Source organism: Arachis ipaensis, chromosome B05 (assembly GCF_000816755.2).
Source record: "Arachis ipaensis cultivar K30076 chromosome B05, Araip1.1, whole genome shotgun sequence".
NCBI lineage: Eukaryota > Viridiplantae > Streptophyta > Magnoliopsida > Fabales > Fabaceae > Arachis > Arachis ipaensis.
Window position 1 is genome coordinate 36,179,316 of NC_029789.2, and position 22,671 is coordinate 36,201,986.

Consider the following 22,671-nt stretch of genomic DNA (forward strand, 5'->3'; position numbering starts at 1 on the left):
TAGGACATAAATAAAAAATTTATAATTTATTGATAGATAAAAATATATAAAATTGATCTTTTTAAATATTTTTTAAAACATATAAATTATAATTTATTGATATAGAATTATAGATTATGTATTTATGTTTCTATAATTTGAGCCAGCTCGTGAGCTCGAGCCAACTTGCGAGCTTTCGGTGAGTCGAGCTTCAGCTTAAGAAATATGCTCGATTATTAATGAGTCGAGTCATGAGCCAAACTTAATTTTTGTGAGCCGATCTTGAGCTTGATCTAGTTCGACTCAACTCGACTCACTTCCAGTCCAAAATATCCATAATGTTACTTTCCATGTTGGTTTTACGTGGACCTCTTATTTTTGGGTCCTTACGTGGACCATCTCACATATAAAATTGCTAACGAGTGAGATCGATCTAGTAATTAAAACCACATAACAAACCTTCACGTTCAGTGATGCTGGAATAATTGTTGGAGATAAAGCTTTGTAGCCTTACGTTATGTTATTCTTGTTTCGCTCTGTGTTGTAGTTGTTTTGGTACTGTTTGTCTTTTGGTTTTAAGTTGATTCCTAATGGCAATGGCATAGGGAATCGAATTTTGAACCATCTAAATTTTAAAAAATCTGTGTGCTTCTTCCTTTTTTAGTTCGAGCTACTTACCAACGATAAGCCTTCACTTTCAGTAGTGAAAACATAATCTAATCATTCTCAAGTGATGTTGTTTGAATATTATAAAATAAATAATATTCATTTAATATTTTTTTCAAATAAAAAATTAGAATTCAATAATTTGTTGTTAAACAAGTATAATAAATTGGATGTCTAAGAAAAAATAATACATATAAAGGGAGCTGCAAAAGCAAAACAATTGACATAAAAGTATAAAACTAAACACACTACAAGAAAATAAGTTTTTTTATTACACTTTTAAAGCGTGCCGAAAAGTGCGAAAAAGCGTACGATAACTTTTTGTCATGCTTTTTGAGCTATCGGCACGCTTTTAAAAGGGTCACATCTACAAGTGTGCCGGTTGCTCTATCACCACGCTTTTGTCGATCTATAGGCATGCTTTATTTTTGACATGCTTTCATCTATTGCCACATTTAAAAGCGTGGCCGTATGTATAATCCTATAGCCACGCTTTAAAAACGTGCCGAAAAGTAGACATACAGCAACGCTTTTGGAAGCGTGCCGAATGGGTTGGTTTTGGCTACACTTCAAAAACGTATCGATAGGGGAAGATATGGCTACACTTTTTAAGCATACCAATAGGGGAAGATATGGGTACGCTTGATAAGCGTGGCTGTTGATAACTACAAGAAGATATGGCTACGCTTAAAAAGCGTACCAATAGCAAAAAATATAACTATAAGTTAGATTAAAATACTTATGGCTACACTTGTTTATGAATCCTCCTAATAAAACATTGCAAAATTGATATATAATTTTAAATCATAGTTTGAATGACTAATTTAAGCAATCGAAAAAATTTGGATATTATTTTAAATCAACCAATCCAACATACATAAACTTTCATCACATTTGTTAACAAAAAAATAAAATTTATTATTTGAAAAATACAACAGACACATCATCAAAGCCACAGTAAAAGAAAAAGTAAAAAATTATGATTGCTTAAAGAATAAGAAAACTATTCTTGTGTGAAGACCAAAACAGCAACTTTGGCTTACTACTGGAGTGAAAGTAATGAACAACCTTATCTTTCTCTCGCTTTAAGCATTCCTCAGCCTAAAATGAATTACACAATATCAAATAGATTACTATTCAATAAAAACCACACACCAACATAATGAAACTAAAATTGTAACGTACAGTAATCAGCACAAAAAAATACTAAGCATATAATCAGGACAAGAATCTTCTAGAACCCAATTTGAAGCCTTTCGAGAATAATAAGCATAAGTATATTTTAGCATGGCTGCTTCAAAATCAGTCCCATAGTGATTCATTTGACCCATTTCAATTTCAACAAATATATCTAATACATTTTTTAATAGATGAATCAAGATCGCATAGCAAAATGATTAGGGTTGATATCATGTTTGGAGTTTCATCATCCAAATATAACTTGCTATTTTTGAATAAATATCCTATAAGATATGCAGATGATCTTCTGACAGTAGCCTAGAAAAGAATATTGTCAACAATAAAAAATAGTCTAGAGAGAGCCATTCTATCAATAATTAAAAGAAAAGTATCTAACTGTCATTAACACCTTTCACAAGCTCTGATATGAGTGACTCCACACCTTTCTCGTCAATAACCAAAACCATTATTTCAGTTACCTCCTTAGATGAAGCTTGAACCTCCTAGAATATAAAATAAATAAAATCAGATTATGCATTGAATCAGTTGAAATACACCCACAATCAACAGGAACACTCATACTTCTTGAAAAAGAGTATGTATGAAGATGGAATGTCTGATTAAAAATTTTAAAATATGCAAATTTGGTCTACCTTGTCTTCATCACCCATTGTTGATAACAAAGCAGGAAGCATAGTACCAAGATGAAAGTTAAGGCAAGGACTAGCAACCTTTGCTAAAGCCCCTAATGAATGTACATGGAAGGCACTGTACAGATATAAAAACGTTTTCATTAGAGACTAGAAATATACTAAAGCACCTAAAACCATTATACAAAAACAAAAAGACACTTACTACAATGGAAGATGAACTAGTTTAGGCAAGATGTGTGGCAATACTGCACTTGTTCTGACACTACAAACGAATAAATAAATAAGATGAAACAAATAGTAAGATAACAAGAAATTATTACAAAAAATAACATTAATATACACGATCTCCATGGAAATGATGGCAACAAACAAGTTACCTTAGAATCTTTGTAAGGCCATCAAGTGTAGTATCGGAAGTTTTATCATCTTCCAGTGCATGTAAAAGAGTGGGAACAATTTCATCAATAGCTTGCAATCCAACACTCTACATTGCAAGATTCAGATGGAAAGATGTTGTAAATTCTCTAGTATTATCTAAGATACCACAAACTAAAACATCAGAAAGAAAGAATAAATAAACAGTATAGAGTGCAACCTTATAAAGAGTGTTCAATGCAAGCCAGTTGATTCACAAACCTCAAGCACACTATAAATACATTGATCTAATTTATTATTAGAAAATGCAATGTAACAACATTATCAAAAGTCCGATGCAGAATTCCAATCAGCTCCTCGAATTCTGACACAAATTCACAAGTATTGTGCGATCGAAACACCAAATTGTCGAATCTCTTGCTTCTCGGCTCCAATAGAGGCTCGTCTTAGCTAATCTTGATATGTGTATCCCTCCTCTTTATGTTCTTACTCTAGCGTTCTAATATATATTTTGGTGCCACTTTATCTACTCACTCAAAGCTTAAGACCCTTAGAGAATGACGGCACAGTATACCCCTTGACTCAAACAACAAGCGCTGGCACTTTACTTTGCGTTATATTGCGTTGTAAGTAATAACAAACTTGTTGAATGTTGAGTTAGAAACCTGCTCTACAACTTCGTATGACGTAAAACCTAGAGTCGTGATGCGCGAGAATTGTGCTGGTTCGAATTTTTCCACAAAAGTATAGAATTTCATTGCAAGTATAGACCAAACCGGCAATTAACTCCCACAATCAAAGTTTAAATTCAATGATTTGTCACAATACAAACCAATAAAAACCGAAAATTTTAAGTCCCGGGTCGTCTTCCCTCGAACCATGCAATTAAGGCGTCAACACTCTTGGTTGAGAAGAAAGGGGTTTCTTCAAGCAAGGAACGGAAGATTAAAGGAACCAAGAAATAAAAGAACTAACAATTGATCAAAAAAACAATTAATGTAATTAAAAAAAAAAAGAAACAAGATCAAAACTTAGTGAAAATGCTATAATGCATAAAAGAGCCTTGACTTGGGAATGAGAATTAAGGAATCCTATCATCGTCATAACCACAACTATGGCAATTATGATGAGTTAATTTCACTTCGTCAACCCCTAACATCGAGGAGTAAGTCAAGCAAGTATAATTGACTTTAATCCATAAGTCCTAGCTAACTTACTAATTAACTTAGTGAAATGCTAGCGTCAATGGAAACAAGAGCCAACTAACAACCCAAGAATATTACCACTAAATGTCGGACATTATGACTCTAGTATTCTAGGAACTCATTTCCCAAACCAAGGTGTGAAAATCTACTCAAAATTACCAAGTGGCATTTTCACAAACACTTGGTGGGCATAAAAGCAAAACATAAAAAATTGCAAAGAAAAGTGAAAACTATAACTAAACTATTCACAAAATCAACAATAAACATTCAATCAAGCAAATAGAAATCATAAAACACTAAATTCATCAACCAAAACTTCAAGGAATCAAAAATGCATATATTAACAAAATAACTTGAACTAGCAGAAAATGTAGCAAGAGTAGTGTAAATTAAAAAGGGAATTAAAGAGTACTTACAATGAGATGAGCAAAATCCAAGATTAAAAGCAAAACTATAAAATGCTACAATAAAAATTAAGTAAAATCCTAAGAGAGCATTTGAGAGAAAACTACTCTACACTACTCCTACTCCTAATATGTTTTCTATCTAATGGTGAGCTCCCTTTGATATGGAATGATGTCCCCTTCATATAGCACACTCCAAAATGGCTTCAGCATTTCCAAAATTAGGCCAAAGAACCCCATAAATCACGAGCCACGTGCTTCATTAATGAAGTCACGTGCTTCATTTTGGCTGTAATATCAGTTTATACCTCATATGTTTGTATCTTTTTACATAGTTTATCATAATCCGGAGCAAGTGGGGCGAGACCACAACCCTTGCGTCTACCCGGGGAGCCTCTATACTAACCAACCTGGAGCAAGTGGGGCAAAACCACAACCCTTGCGTCTTCTCAGGAGGTATGTTCTCATATGCCCAGGAGGAACTAAGGAGGGGATCCTAACCTCCCACCATCTCGTTGGAGACAATTTTACAATACCAGGAGGAATAAAGAAGGGGATCCTCACCTTCCACCATCTCGTGGGATTGCACTTTCAAGAAAGAGTGCTCAAATGCAACATTTATTCCTTTCATTAGCCAGTTTCATAATTGAAATAGTATATATATATATTCCTAGCTTCATCTAATTACAAGGCTTACTAATCAAGTATAGAGCTAACAGTATGGAAATAGAGGTTTAGGAGGTCAAATTGGTTTTGAAAACACAAAATAATGATTTGCTGAAAACTGGGATGTCACGCGTACGCGTGAGCCACGCGTACGCGTGGGTACCTAACTGAAGCACCCAATCGCGCAAGGACATTTCGTGTACGCAAGGGCCATCCGTACGCGTGGACATGCATTCTGACCCAATACGCGTACGCATAAGCTTCTCCACGTACGCATATGGGAAAGGAAATGGCAACAGTCTGCAAATGCAGTGTATGCATGCGCAAAATTTTCATGCCACGCGTACGCGTGGGTGTACGCTTTTCTAAAAATTGGCTAAGTCTAAAATCTGCAGAAATTAGATTCAAACTCTCAAACTTCCGACAAACATAACTTTTCCACTTTAAATCATTTTTCCTCCGTTCTTCGAATGGCGTAAACTTCACGGATCCAATTTTCATATAAAATAGATTTGGAATGATTTGAGAGTCCGGAAGCCAAATTATGGCCCGCCGAAATTCATCCAAAAACCAATTTTTTTACAAAACTTCAAAAACCTCATTTTCCATACAAACCAAACCTAATTTTCAACTTTCTTACACATGCTCAACACTACAATACACCAATTTAATTACCACAACTTTCTTTTCCTTTAAAACTTACTTTACTATTTCTACAACCATCAACATAATATACCTTCATCAATACCATATCCTACCTTTTCTCAATTTCAACAAAAACATGCATCAACAAGGTTCTCATTCATCTAATCAACATATATACATACACTCATCATCATCAAAACTTCATTTACCATTTATCCAGCAAAGGTCACTAAGCATTAAACATATTCATACGTTCCAACCTATCTTATGGTCATCTAGCCTAAGTTTTCACACTACATTATATATTAAATACGCGAAACCTAAACCATACCTTGGCCGTTTTTTACGTATTAATCAAGGCAACCCACTAAGCCAAAACACAGCTCCAAGGTCCAAAATCACCCAATCAAAAGCACTTAGCCTCCACCAAGTTCCAAGGCTTACACTCCAAGCTCCAACATATACATATATATACATCTAATAGACATATACATCACATACATACCCAAATCACATAGGCTAAGAAATTGTAGAATTTGAGAGTCCTTACCTTTTCTATGTCTTGATTGAACAAAGACCCACAAGTTCCTCAAGCTAAACTTGAACCTAGAGAACCAAAATCACAAATTCTCAACATGGATTCTCACTAATTTTCAAAAATTAGGGGTAGAAAGGTTGGAGTGAGATGGAATATTACCTATGAAATTAATCTGATAGAATCGTAGAGCTCGACGCGATGGACACGTGGCTGCAAACAGTGCGGCGATCGGAGCTCGTATGAAGAAGTTATGGTGGATTAATGGTATAGTTAGGGTTTAGAAGCTTCAAACGTTCTTCCTCTTCATGCTGAGCTTCCCAGCGTGTTGCATGCCAAATGAGGAAGAAAATGCGCTTCAGCTCATTTAAGTGATGGGTTCGGTTGGCTTCACGGGCTCGGTTTGGGTCCGGTTCGACTGGTTCGGTTCGTTCGGTCCAATCTTGGGCCAAATTCTTTGAAATTAGTGTCAAAATTCTCGTTTTAATGAACTTTATCCTAATTTAATATAATATTCACATTTTTATTTTCTTTATTAAAATTTAATTTATTGACTAATTATTTACTAATTTAGCGGGGTTTACAAAAAGCGATGGAGAGACCTGTTACCTAGATTATTTTTTTATTAGTTTAATGCTGATGGTAATTAATTATAGTAGGAGTAAATAAGGAGTACATAAGATTTTTTACTTTTCTATTTTTCATTCATTGGAAATTATCAAAATGAGAAGAACCAATTTTTCTCCCTTTCTCAACTTTCACTCTTCTTCTCTCTCCTGATTCGTCAAACCATTAACATCGCATCTTGAATAGCTCAGGACATGAGATTTTTTTTATGGTGCGATGAGCGTGTAGAGTAACCAAATTGTGAATCGATTTAAAAAAGTTGTAAATTGCCAATAGTTGCCAATAACACCATTTTCTTTCTTTCCCTTTTTTTTCTTCGACATTCTCTTTTCCCCTTTCTTATCTCTTCCTTCAAATTCATCTAATAGAGTTTGATAAGAGGCTATTTCACAAGATTCTTTTTTGGTAAACATAGTTGTTCTGATCAACGAGTTGGAAAGAAGAAGATCTGAATCCTTATTATTCTGTGATTCATTGGTTTCTCAAAATGGCGGACATGGTAAACAGATCCTTGAGTAGTGATTTTGACAACCAGAGCAATGCCAATCTCCTCCATTAACTCACGAATCTTCAATCTCAAATTTTGAAGAACAACACAAGTCCAATTTAAGATCAATCAAACCCTTATTTTCTCCGCCCTAGAAAAAATCTAGGTAGTAGAGATCGTCGAACTACAATGGCATGCTCTTGGACCAGCAAGGCTACACAAAAGAGAAGATGTGTGCTATAAAAAGTATGAGTACTCCTCTCATTTCTAGCAACGACAGCAACATAACACCACAATCAGTCACGTGATCACTGATGTGCATGATGATATACTCAGTGATAAATAATCCCAACTCAATTGTCTCCAAGAGAATATTAGAATATCAAGATTTGAGTTCATTCTAGAGCAAAGATTTGTCTTGTTAGAATTTATCAAAGACAAAAATGTGTAGCAACAACTTCATAGTACAAACCAAGTTTTGACTAATTTCATTCAGACCCCACTTCAGATAAAACCATTGCATTATATTTTAATGCAAGAATTATGAGCATTATCACTCCAAAATTTACATTATATCTGACGAGAGAAATTCTCAAAGAATTCCAATAAATAAAAATTTGTTAAAAATTAAAGTGTCTTGATCTAAAATTTTTTTAAGGTCCATTTAAATATTCACTCAAAAAACATTTACAAGATTAGTAACTATATAGAATGGTAAAAATCCAAGAAATAAGGCTATTTGTTTGTTTCACACACACATGATCGGCTACCGATGATTATTAACTACATGTATACTAAAAATTACTTACTAATTAACTATCACATATAAAAAAAAAAATACATATTTGACATATCAAAAGATTTTCATTATACTATTGCAAATAAGTTTTATTATTTTATTATAGCAGGTTTGATTATCATGAATCCTAATGAAATAAGTGAAATTTTGTCTTAAAAATTATTATCTCCTTGATAATTTTTTATAAACAAATATGACACTATATTTAACGGTATATAAGAACACCATTAATAAGTTTTACATGATGAATTAAAAAAATGACATAATATGTATATCCATCATTTATTATTGTAAATGATTTAATTAGTATTTTTTTTAGAGATTAATTTTTTCAAAGTTAAAATCTGATCTTTAGGATACCTAATTATTACTTTACTGAAAAATTTATCTATACCTTTAAAAGACAATTAGTGCTTAACAGGCCAGCACCTCTTTAGCCACTTTTCTATTATATTTAGGAAATTAGTTTTGTAATTTTTATTAATATATTATTCATTTTTTCAATTTTATCATTTTAATATTATCGTAACCATGTTTATATTATTGTGATTGAAAATAAAATCACAATAAAATTTTTAGAATACTCAACTATAAAAGCACATAATAAGCATTATATCTATCTTATTAAAAACAAACATAGATAAAAAAAAGTAATGGTCATAATATCATGTTGATCAAAATAAAATAAATATAGACAAAAATATATGTTAGTTATTTATAAAAGATAAATTATATTCAAAAGTCATATATATTCATTTTTTTTTAATCTTTTTTAAAAACAAGGATGAACTGCCTAAGTTATGTCATCCATGAGCAATCGAAGCATAGCAGATGGTGGTTGCAGTCAATCTACTGTATTATAGCTACCACGTGCCCCAAAATTTGCCAAACAGTCAGCAACATTATTTTGCACCTCGTTGTAACAACACAAAATGCAGTTTCCAACTTCTATGGTTTTTGAGCTCAAAAATCTTTTGTTGCAATTCCTTCTCTTCATGTTCGTCTGGGAAGCACCAATAACTAACAAGAAGAAACACATCCATTAAGTCCACCTTACAGATAACATGGTTTGCACCAACCTCTGAAGTCATCAACAGACCACTCTAAATTGCCCAAATTTTTGCACGAAGGACACTAACTCTTGGCACTTTACTAGAGCTGGCATGAATCCAGTTACCATATTCACCTCGGAGAACATAACCAAATTCCGCCCACTCTTCTTCCTTGAATACACTATCGTAGCAGATCAATTTCAAAAATCCATGCTCAGGACAAGATCATGAGCTAGGAGGCAGTTGAATCAGTTTATGGATGTTGAAAATTTATCCTATTTTGAAAGTTTCCGACATAGCACGCACTTTGAAATTGACCGACAAAGCAGAAGAGCACTCTGTCCAGCCAAATGCACCATAGTTGTGCTGTAAATGTGCAAGTTATCGCCTCCAAAATCCTTTAGAATCCAAGTCTTATAGGATTGAACATTGAAAAAGGTGGGATTTGAGAAACCCAAAAGAGTCCAGACAACTTTTGTCTTTGAACAATTCCTCAAGCAATGAAGGATAGTCTAAGGGTGAGCTCGACATCTAAGACAGAGATCCGACGTACCCAGCTAGCGATGTTATCAAAGAGCAGCGGTGAAAAGAGCATTTTGAGCTCCCAACCAGAGAATAAGTCTGAGGTTCTCTGGAATATGCATTTGAAGAAGTTTTTATTTCTCCACAAATAGTGAAAAACAAGAAAAATAAATATGCTACTTTTTTTTGTTTTTAAATATCAAAGTATAAGAATAATAAATAAATAAAATAGGATAATATAAAAAATGTATACCGAGAAAAAAGTTTTTCTAATTTATTATATATTTTTTTATTAATAATTTTTTGAATCTTAAAAAAATATCAAATTTATTGACCAAAAAATAATTATATAAATATTTTAAGATAATTTAATTAAAATAATCTCTTATTAGAGAAGAATATTAAAATATGTAAAATGAAAATATATTGTTTTGCTCTGGATTTTTTAAAAAGACAAAAAAAAAAAGAGACATTAATTTTTCATTATCATTTTAAGAATGTATCTCTAATTACATTACCTTATTTATTAGGTTTCTTTAATTAATGATAGTTATCTGTGATAATATTATTCTTCACCAACATGAGTTAGTTGTGATCTTTTAAGTTTGTAGCTAGAAAAAAGAAAAAATTAAATTTAGATCATTAGTATATATAACTGAACAGATAGATTTATATAATAATACTTTATTCTATTATCTTTCATTTTTTTGGTTCAATATTTTTGTTTTTATTATCTTTTATGATTAAATTTTATTTATTTTAATTGTATTTCTTCAACCAATAGAATAAATTTTGAGTGAACGAATTTATTATAAAACTCATATTTGACAATTTTTCATAAACAAATATGCAACTATAGTTAATGATACATAAAAATACTACTGCTAAATTTTATATGATAAATCTAAAGAATAACATAATATATTTACTATTAAAAAATGCTAAAAAACTAGTAAAATTTATTATTTTTATCTAGAAATTAGTCAGCAATGTTTAACTGTGTGAGCTAAAAGTATGTTGGATTAATAAACAAAACAAAATTAAACTAATAACTAAAATATTGACAAAAAATAATAAATTTTACTAGTCCTTGACCTTTTCTCTTTATTATTTATTATTATAGACGACCTAATTAGTAACTTTTTGTTTAAGGATTAATCTTTTCAAAGTTGAAATCCTCTTGATGTGTCATTGTTTCGTTAATTGAAAACTTATCTATGCGTCTATACGAAAAGAAAACACACAATATAGTTCGACTGAGGTAGTTCTTTCGTCATCCTTTTTGTATTTGGGCTAATCAAAACTCAAAATCAAAAGCATGGAGGCAACATTGATTCCATAGTTTTGAAAATCGAATTGAACTGATTAGTTTAACTGGGTTAATCAGGAATTGGACTCTTGGTCGGTTTGATTGTGATAAAAAATTGCCTATCTAAAAATCAATAAAAAAACGAACCATTTTTTTAAAGTGTGACCAGTTTTTTAAGGTGCTAATAGACGATTCGTTTTATAATTTTTTTCTTAAAAAAATTTGCATAAGAGAACAATAGCATATAGAAGCCCTAGCAGCCTCCCATACATTAGGTTGCATTTGGAAGAGAGCCAAAGACTGAATTAAGTTTCTGTATTGTGTTTGGTGTAAAATATACATGATTGAATTTATGTCTTCATATCCTATTTGATTTAAAATAAATACAGAAACTAAAACAAATAAAATCACTCAAATATCCTTGTTAATTAAAAAATAAAAACAAAATAAACCCTAATCCCTTTTCTTCTTCCTCATCGTCATCAGAAAAATTCAAACTGCCTCCAATGAACTCAACTCAAGTAACAAACATACACAAACTCTATTTTTCTTTTTTTTCGCAACTAGGAATTCAATTCATGTTAATGAATCAAATATCCAAATGTTCAAAAACTTTTCTGGACAACTGAACTCTGACCTGAGGAAGCTGGACATGAACCTTATTCCATTTCTTCGTCTCCACTTCTTCATGGTGCTGTGAGGTTTGGGCCTCTCACCTTTCGCGGCTCTTAACATTATGTCTCCCTTACCGTGTAGGAACTCTCACAACAAATGTGGGACGCTAAGAACATGACATGTGCTGCTAATCCCTGCCATGGTCGGTCCCTTAACCCATCAGCCATGTTCAGGGAAAAGATGAGTACAAAAGAGGTGGATGAACAAATCATTAATATGCAAAATAAGAAGTCCTCACACGACGGAATGGGAGGAGACGCCATCACCAGAAAGAATGACAGAGAATGCTTGATGAGCGAGGGTTTGTTGTTTAGTCTAGAATCGATTAAGACAAGAATTAATTCGTTAGTAGCATAGTCTAAACCAACAACGAATCCTCGTGATCAAATGTTAAGTTCAAATCAAATATAAACCGAGATCAAGAGTAATTCAACCTCGGGTCGTTCTCCCTAGGGATGCAATTGAAGTGTTACGCTTTCGGTTGTTAGGGCAAAAGAGTGGTTTCCAAATCAAAGAACGAAAGATTAAAAGAACTTAAGAAATAAAAGAACTAAGGGATGATTGAAATTGATGTTAATGCAAGTAAAAAGGAAGCAAGGTCAAAACTAGTGAAAATGCTAAAATGCATAAAAGAGCCTTGACTTAGGAATGAGGATCCAAAGAATCCTATTATCGCCATAATCACAACTATGGCAATTATCATGAGTTAATCTCGCTTAGTTAACCCCAAACATCGAGGAGTAAGTCAAGTAAGCATAATTGACCTTAATCCATAAGTCCTAACCAACTTACCAAACTAGTTGATAAAAGGCTAGCTTTAATGAAAATAAGAGTCAACTAACTCCCCAAGAATTACCACTAAATGTCGGATATTATGACTCTAGTATCTTAGGAACTCAAACCCCTAAGCCAAGGTATGAAAATCTACTCAAAATGATCAAGTGGCATTTTCACAAACACTTGGTGGGCATAAAACCAAAATATGAGAAATTTGCAAAGGAAAATAGAAAACTATAACCAACTATCAACAAAACCAAATATAAACAACCAATCAAGCATAAAGAAAGCATGAAACATAAAATTCATCAATCAAAACTTCAAGAAACTCAAAATTGCAATTATGAACAAGGTAACTTGAACCAAAAGAACATAAAAGTAAAAGTGCTATAATTAAAGAAGAAATTGAGAGTACTTACAATTAAAATGAGCAAAATCAAAGATCAAAGCTTCTATAAAATGCTACAATGGAGAATTGAAAAACCCTAAGAGAGCATTCTACTCTACTCCTACTCCTATGGAAGCTTCCTAACTAATACTACCTAATGAAACTTAGTCTAAAATTGAGCTCTCTTCATATGTGTTGAATTCCCCTTGATATAGCATCCAATTTCAGCCTTCAAGCCTTCCAAAATGAGCCAAAAGCCTTCAGAAATTGCGCAGCACGTGTTTTATTAATGAAAATACGTGCAGGGTCCTGTGCGTACGCACACTTGGCTGAACGTTCTTCTATGCGTACGCACGGGTGCTTGTGCGCACGCACACTTCGCTATGTGTGCTTTTCCTTGTTTTCTTCATGTGTTCTCCCTTCTATATGCTTTCTTCCACTTTTGCTTAGCCAATCTTGCCTAAATGACCTAAAAATCACTCAAAAAAATATCACGGCATTGAATGGCAATAAAGTGAAATTAAATTGCTCAATTTGAGCACAAAAACACATGTTTTCACAGTTAGGATCAAATTAGAGAGAAATCACAAAAGTATGCTATTTTTGTGCTTAAGTGTGAGTTTATGTGATAAAATCTATCCAAATTGAGTCAACATATATCATCAAATATAGACTCATCAATTCCCCCACACTTAAACAATAGCATGTCCTCATGCTAAACCAACAAGGAGAATGATCAAAAAGGGGCAATCAACTTATTAAATGCAACTATCTATATGCATGCAAGTATATATATACTATCTATAGCCATGTATCTATCTATAGTATCCTATTGAATTGGTGAAACAAACAATCAAATTCCAAGCAAGAGTATAGACAAATAGGGCTAAGCAAGGAAACAGTCCAACGCAGCCAAAATCCAAAGAATTGATTCAAGGCATCAAAATGAAGCAACTTTCAAGAATGTATGACAAGAAGTGTGGAAACATAGAATTGAGTAATTGAACCCTCACTAGGTGTGTATATACTCTAATCACTTGGTGTCTAGGGTTTAATCACTCAAATCTCTTCCTAATCATGCTTTCAAGGATTTGTTTTTCATCTAACAATCAACAAACAAGTGATGCATAAATGCAATTATCATGAGGACTTCATATGGTTGTAATGGGGCTAGGGTTAAGGTGGGATAGATATGGCTAAGTGGACTAAATTGAATTGAATCCTTGATTAGTTTAAGTATCCAACTCAACCTTCATCAACCAATAACAAAAACATTCTAATCATCCATTACTTCTTTTCATACACGCCTTAGTTTCCATTCCAAACGCATATGCATTTCTTATTCATTCTTTTTTCTTTTCATTTTCTTTGGGATAAATTTTGTCCCATCCTATTTTTTTCTTCATTTCATTTTTTTTTCTATTTCTTTTTTCTTTTTCCATGACAAATGTATATGGTTAAAGCGAATTGATACATAAATGTGCACCCATTTTCCAAATTTTCAATGAAATACCCAAATTAAACACTTTCCTTTACTACCAATATTTCCCAAAATTCTCCCACACTTAAATGAAACACACTCCTCAACCTAAGCTAATCAAGGATACAAATCATGGTAAATCATGGTTTTTTGCTTAAGGTTGTAATGTGCTAATATCAAGAACAATGGGGTAAATAAAGCTCAAATGGGTTAACAATGATAAATACAAATGGTAGGCTATATGGGTAAAGTGAGCTTTTAACAAAGATGGCCTCAATCATGCTCAATGCAATTCAAAACATCAATCTTTGGAAATAAAGAATCAAGCAAAACCAAGATTACAATCATAGAATAGATATAACACACAATGAACAAAATTAGTGGTCAAAATGTGTAACCACTCAATATAGCTCAAAAACTCACAAGGTATTTGTTCTTTCCTCTTCTATATTCCATGAAAATCGCTCAAGCAAGTTTTTGAAAACAATTTTTCAAATCAATTCAATAGAATGCCCTATAACAAAAAAATTTTGGAAAATCCTTGTTGTTTTTCACCAAAGTTATTTCCTATATGTATGTATGTTGTGATGGACGCAAATTTTTCAAAATTTCATAGTTCTTTTCCCAATTTTCAACAAACAAAAATTAACATGAACAATTGGGATCAAAGTGAACTAAGCATATGCTATTCACATCATCCAATCACAATCCATATCTATACTATATACAATCCATATATATACCAAAATACCAAATAATAAACCCTAAACCATATATATACCAAAATACCAAACAATAGTGCATAAGTCAAAGTACTAAAATATCCACAATAGCATAATAAAGTTTAAAAAGAAGTAAACTAAATAAGAGTGTTCGAGAGAGAATGTTTACACCCAAAAAATAGTAGATCCTCCCCCATACTTAATTGAAGCACGGTCCTCCGTGCCAAGGAATCGGACCGGGGGGATCAACTCTGAGAAGCTCCATCGGCGGGCGGTGGTGGGTGGTGATGACGATGATACACAATGATGACGCAAAAAGTCTCTGTGGTGGTCTCAGCTACCGGCTCCTGAACTACCTGGTCAGCTGGCTCTGCTGCCATCTCAACGATCTGCTTGGCTTCAGCTGTCGGCTCCTCAACTCTCTGAACTAATGCCTGCTCCGCCCTCTCCTCGGCTCTCTGCTCAGAGGGCTCGACTGTCGGCTCCTCCTCAGCAGGTTCAGTCTCAGGCTCGGGCTCTGGTGTGTCCGGAGGAGGCGGCGCAGGGTCTCTACCCTCAAACTTTGCCACTATTCACTGAAAGCAGTGAGCATTGCGCCGCTCGTAATGGTGGAGGGTCTGAAGAATCTCCTGACCCAGCTCATATGGTGTCTGAAGTCGGAGTGTGGGTGCAGGAGGTGCAAGAAGTGCTGAGGGCTCTGCTGATGATGATGGTGGCTCTGTGGTCTTCCTCTTCTTCTGCGACAGTCCCTCATACTCACCGTATGGCAGGAATGGCTGGGTGCTGATGTAAACAGAATTTCGATCTATAGGACGTTTCTCCACCCCAGATAAGGTAGCCAATCTGGTGATCATGGAAGGGAAGAGAATATTGTACTTCTGCTGTTGGGTCACCTTCCACATCGAGTCTCTGATAAGGGGAAGAACAGAGACCCTCTTCCCCTCCAGAATAGCCCATAGTAGAACGGCCACGCGGAAGCAGATATGAGTGGCATGCGTGCTCGGCAAGATGTAGTCGGCAATGATCTGCTGCCAGATCTTTGCCTCTGGATTTAGGTCAGTGCACGCGATGCTCTGTGGGACTGCATTCTCCCTCCTGCTGTACTCCCATTTGGCCTCAGGCAGACCAGTCTTCTTCAGAACGACATCCAATGAAAGCTTGCCCGATGTCAAGTCCTTCACTATCTGAGGGTAAGCATCACGGGCCGGAGGAATATGCAAAATCTGCAAGAGGGCCTCTAAAGCATGGTCAGAGGTGTCCAGTGTGACACCTCTCAGAAAAACATTTGTGGCCTCCCTCTTTAGCAGATTTTCATAGAATTCTTTGACCTGGTGTTCATTAACTTCCACCGGGTCAAATTCTACGAATTTCCAATGGTAGAAATTAAGTCTGTTATAAATTAGGTTCGCATGTTTCTCAGGTATGTTCAGCTTTGGTGCGGAATTTACAACCACAAACTAACCGACAAGTACACCGGGTCGTACCAAATAATACCTTACGTGAGTAAGGATCGATCCCATGAGGATTGATGGATTAAGCAACAATAATTGAGTGATGGGCTTAGTTAGACAAACAGAAAATAGTGTTTTGAAGTTCGAAAGCATTAAAAAGTAAATTCAAAGTTGAAGACAGGCAGGTGAATAGGTGAGGAATAAAATATGGAGAAAGCAGTTAAGGCTTCAGAGTTATCTATTTTTCCGGATTTACTTTCCTTACTAACTATTTTAATCAAAACACACGTAAAACAAGGAAAAACAATAAAAACTCAATAAAAATAAAATAAATATGAAAATCATTACTACAAAAAATAACTAAGGATACGAAATTATCGGGTTGCCTCCCGACAAGCGCTTCTTTACTGTGACTAGCTTGACACTTGATTATTGAAGTTTCTTCCTCTTCTTCCAGTTGGTTAAAAGAAATGTCTCCAAGGGGGGAAAGGTGGAGATTAGTGCCCCCTGATATAAATTTCTCCTAACAAGCTTTCTTTTATTGTGATTAGCTTGATTCACCTTGCTTGTTGGGGTAGAGGTTGGATTGCTTTTTGCTGACCTTTTTTTCTTCATGTTTATTTTCTTCTGTTTCTTGGTCACAATCCCCCTTTCAGTGCTTTCCTTGGTTATCTTCACTTCTTTGATTTCAACATGTGGGTGTTATGTGATGGTTAGAGTGTACCCTTCTTCAAAAATTTCTTGAATTGGTGGTTCAATAAACTCACCCTCCATGCCACTCTCTACTTCATTGGAGTGTAGATTCCCATAATTGTCTTCATCCCTTGCAACCTCCTTTGTTTGTGCATCTTCCTTCTTTGTTGGTGCATCAACCTCTTTTGTTTTTGCATCTTCCTCTTCTTCCATGTGTGAGGGTGGAAAGTTCTCTAATTCACTGGAGTATAAACTCCTTTGATTGATTTCCTCACTTTCTTCCATAGGATCTTGCATTATATCTCTTGGGAAGAAATTTGCTTGCTCCTCTTCCTGTGACTTGATAATCGACTGCACATGTTTCTCTACATTTTTGACACTTGTCTTTATATCATGTATGCATTCTTTCATGAGAAGCTCAAGATCTGATGGTATTTGAAATGAATAAGGAGATGGTGGCTCTTGATATGAATAAGAAGGAGGTGATGGGTGTTGATAAGAGTAAAAAGATGATGGTTCTTGGTATGGATAGGGAGATAGTGTCTCTTGATATGGGTAGAAAGATGATGGTTCTTGATATGGATAGAGAGGTGGTGGTTCTTGGTATGAGTATGGAGATGATGATTCTTGATATGAATATGGAGATGGTGGTTCTTGATAGTTAGAACATGGAGCACCGAAGTTTCTTTAGTTTTGACTTTGCAAACTAAAATTTGGGTAGTTCCACATCCACAATAATATGAATCACTACTTGGGTGTGAGTAGTAATCCATATGATCTTTCTCCATTATTTTTCCTTAGCACAAAACACCAAAAAGTATTAAACGCACCATGTGATAAACAGGAAAGTAAAGAAGAAATAACAGAATTCTAAAATTAAAATAAGAAAAACTAAAATAAAACTAACTAGGAAACACCAAACTTAATTTCAGAAATTAAGAAAAATATTAGTACTATTTATTTATTTAAATTTTTTTTAAAATGATTTTCGAAAAAAATGCTTTAAAAAACAGAAATAAAATAAAACTAATAAAATATAGAAAAATAAAAAAATGTAATAATGAACGGAAACAAAACGAAATTAAAAAAATAAAAATAGAAAGGAAAATAAAATAAAAAAACGACGTAAAGTTTTGAAAAGAAAAAAATATTAAAAGGAAGTGAAACCAAACCCAGGGAGAGGGGAAACAAAACGAAAAGTAAGAGAAAAAAAAAACAAAGAAAAAAAATTTGAAAATAGAAATTAATAATATTAAAATAAAACTAATTAAAAGAAAAAGTATCTAATCTAAGCAATCAAACAATGAGTAGTTGTCAATCACAATCAATCCCCGGCAACGGCTCCAAAAACTTGGTGTGAAATTTACAACCATAAACTAACCGCCAAGTGCACCGGGTCGTACCAAATAATACCTTACGTGAGTAAGGGTCGATCCCACGAGGATTGATGGATTAAGCAATAATAATTGAGTGATAGGCTTAGTTAGACAAACAGAAAATAGTGTTTGGAAGTTCAAAAGCATTAAAAAGTAAATTCAAAGTTGAAGACAGGTAGGTGAATAGGTGAGGAATAAAATATGGAGAAAGCAGTTAAGTCTTCAGAGTTATCTATTTTTCCGGATTTACTTTCCTTACTAACTATTTTAATTATGTAGGATTTAATTTATAGCAAACTATATGTGACTAGACCCTAATTCCTTAGACCTTTCTAGTCTCCTCTAAAATTCATTAACTGCCAATTCCTTGGTCAATTAATTCCAATTAGAAGCTACATGATCAAATTCCCGTTTATATGCCACAAAAACTCTAATTACCCAAAAATAAAAGGATTATATGTCACGTATCCCGTTAAATCCAGATAATTAAAATTTAGGAGAATATATTTTCAAGCTGTTGTTCAAGAGCTTTTCCAAGTTATACAAGAACTCAAATAGAAAGAGGGTCATACTTCCGTTCCACCCAAATTCATAAGATAAAGAGCGAAAACAATTCTTAAATTATAAATCCATACATGAATTAAAATAGAAAAAGCAATAAAGTCAATCCATACAAATAGACAGAGCTCCTAACCTTAACAATGGAGGTTTAGTTGCTCATGGTTCAGAGTAGGAAACTAGGATTGTAAATTGGAATGGAATAATGTTGCCCGGAACCTCTCAAAAGAGAGGTTTCTTCTCCCTTTTATATCTAATCCTAATAAATTTAAAATCTAATTTTTAAAATTGAAATAATATCTTTTCCTAAAATTAATATTTGAATTTAAATTTGAACTAATTAACAAGTCTTTAGTTGATGGGTGGGGACCACTTGTTTAGCCCATTCTGCAGCTTCTAATCTGTGTTTTTCTGGGCTGAAAACTGGGTCAAAACAGCCCAGAAATCGCCCCCAGCATTTTTCTGCGTTTTCTGCACATGGCATATGTCACGCGTACGCGTCGATGGTATTTTCTGCGAGTCACGCAGACGCGTCAGGTACACGCATACGTCGTTCTGCAAATCTTCAAATCACGCGTACGCGTCAGTCACGCGCACGCGTCGCTCCTTGCTGCCATCTCCTTTGATTCTTATGCTGCAAAAACTCCATCAAATTCTGCCGAATGCTACCTAAAATAAACAAAATTGCAAAAGACTCAAAGTAGCATCCATATTGGCTAAAAGATAATTAATTCTTTATTAAACTCAACAAATTAGATGCAAATTCACTAGGAAAAGATAGGAAAGATGCTCACGCATCAAGCTTCCTTTCATAGTGAAAGGCTTTATTTTCTAACTTTTTGTACTGCTCCTGGGCTATTTCATTAATGAACGTGTTCGGTTGGGTGCTCGGACGTGCAGGAGGAGGAGCCAAAGGGTTGGCTTTCTCCTTACCTTTACGACGCATCCTGAAAAAGATAAAAACAGAATACAACTCAGGAGAAGCAGATAAAAATCACAGAGACTAAGAGAAAATAGTCAAATGAAGGATATTAGAGCCAATAAGGTAAACAAACACTCAATTGGGAAAAACATGTTCAAAACAAGTGACAAGCTCAAAAGGAAATCTATTTTTTCACAATCAAGCAACCTAAGAAATCAACAAAAGAGAATGAATAACAATTAAAACATATGTGACTTAGGTGTAACAATACAAGTGAATTGAATTCAAAGGAATTGATTAATTGCAATTTTGCATTTGAATTGAAAAGATTAGCAAAAATTGGCACAAAAAGGCAATAATCAATTTGACAATAAAAGCATGCACTTACTCATGTTAAGAAGGTGATAAATAATCACATGCACATGACTTCTTGTTTAAAACAATACTCGATTGAAAACAGATTGTATTGCTCAAAAACTTTAAGGAACAAGTGGCTATGTGTGTGGTTATCTATTTTTTTTTTTTTAAATTTCATGAGTAAGCAACAACATCAATTCACTAAACAAACCATTTTACGCACTTATAATGCACCAACAAGTAATCAAGATTGGAATTTCAAACCATGTTGGTGTTTAAGCAAAAATTGGTAATAAGTACATAACTCAGCAAATTACCAAGCTAAAGGAAAATATGCACAGCTAAGGTAACACCAAACAGAATAATCATACAGCTATAGATTCAAGTTCAGTTGGTGTTCAAGCAAAAATAATACAAGGTGCATAATCAAGATTTAAATTCAATCATCATCAAAATTAACAGAAAACTGCACAAGCATGAGTGACAATGCATAATGGAAGGAAAAGCCAAAACCTATACTGATCAGACACAGAAATTGAATAAAAAATCCATTCAGGCATTAAGCATGTTATGTGCAGAAGATTCAGACAGCATTCTTAGTACAATATAGCAGTAAAGCAACCCAGAAAATTCAACAATAATCAGCCAACAATCAACATTCAATCCAGAAAACCAGAAATAAACTAACCTAAGACCTTCTAATCACTAAAACAGAATTGAAAAGCAGTGAAAATAAAGGAAATGAAACAGAAACAGGGGGCAGCAGGTTACAGGGAAGGGAATGGAACCTGTGTTGGTGGGAAAGAGAAATAGACGGAGAAGGAGGGTGGTGGCGGATGTCGCGGCGGCACAGAAGCTCGCCACCGCTGGTGGTGTTTCTGCACTGAAAGACGTAGACTAGGTTGGCTGGCGCGGGCAGGGTGCAGCGCAGAGAGAAGAGGAATGTGGGAGAAGAAAGAAGAGAGAAAAGAAGAAGGAAGAGAGAGAGGGTTGGCGACGGTGGTCGCCGGTGGTGGCGTGGTCGGACGGAGGTGGTGCGGCGGTCGCAGGGTTGAGTGGTGTAGGGTTGGGGTGATAGTGTTCTTCAGAGAAGAAGGGAGAAGAAAGGTTTGGGCGGGTGTTTTGCATCTGAAGCGCGATAGCCCCCTTTTCGAATTAACGTTCGAAAAGTGACATGTGTGTACGCACAATGTAGTGTGCGGACGCACACAAGGGAAAAATGAGGGGTGAGCGCGCGCACAACAGCGTGCGGCCACTGCGAGCAGAAAGGGTAACAACGTCTGTGCGCACGTACAAAGCATGTGTGTGCACACACAAAGGGGAAAAGGGGGTTGTCCCCACGCACAAAGGGTGCGTGTGCTGCTACCAGAAGGGTTGCCCAAGGCTGTGCGTGCGCTCAGTGCTATGCGCATGCACAGATGGTTGTCTCTCCTTTTTTTTTTTAAATGAAAGGGTGAAGTGTGCGTACACACGCAAGGTGTGCGGACGCACAGGGAGAAAAGAAGGCAGTGTACACACGCACAAGCCGTGCGCGTGCTGTGAACAGAGTGGGTGTTTAGGAGTATGCGTGCGCACATTGCTGTGCGTACGCACAGGGACGGAAAAATAGGGGAACTGTGCGCGCGCACAAGGCTGTGCGTACGCACAGGACTCTGTTCCTGCAACAAAAATTATGCCTCTAAGGCATCAATCATGATATCCAAAACAGGTTTTCAAGTCCAAAAACACCATAAAACTCCAAAAACACATTATTCCACTAAAATTACCTAACAAACATTAAAATAAAACTAACCAACCAAGCAAAGCAACTAATTATTCATGAAACAAAACTAAAAGAGAGAAAGTTAGAAGGATATTACCATGGTGGGGTGTCTCCCACCTAACACTTTGGTTTAAAGTCCTTAAGTTGGACTTTTGAGGAGATCCTTGTTAGGGCGGTTTATGTTTTCACTCCTCCTTGAATCTTCAACCAAGTTTGCTCATGATTTGACCTCCGGGGTCCCAAATGAATTGCGTCGAACTCTTAAGAGATTCAAAGCTAGCAACTAGGATCCATGAGTGTTGACTTTTGAAACTAATGCCCGGATCCCATACTTTAGCTTCTTTATCATCTTCTTGTTGATTCTTGCTTTTGCACTTGGATAAACAACCTTCTAAATTTTCCTTGTA

The 22,671-nt window shown here is 34.9% G+C and overlaps 1 protein-coding gene across 1 annotated transcript; it reads right to left on the reverse strand.

Moving 5' to 3' along the window:
• Positions 1,880-11,945, reverse strand: LOC110271991 (protein ILITYHIA-like). Its single transcript, XM_021123733.1, has 5 exons — positions 11,853-11,945; positions 2,855-2,961; positions 2,680-2,739; positions 2,478-2,592; positions 1,880-2,327 (listed from the first exon to the last, which is right to left on the reverse strand). The coding sequence occupies exons 1-5, from the start codon at positions 11,943-11,945 to the stop codon at positions 2,217-2,219; spliced, it is 486 nt and encodes a 161-aa protein (XP_020979392.1). The 3' UTR covers positions 1,880-2,216.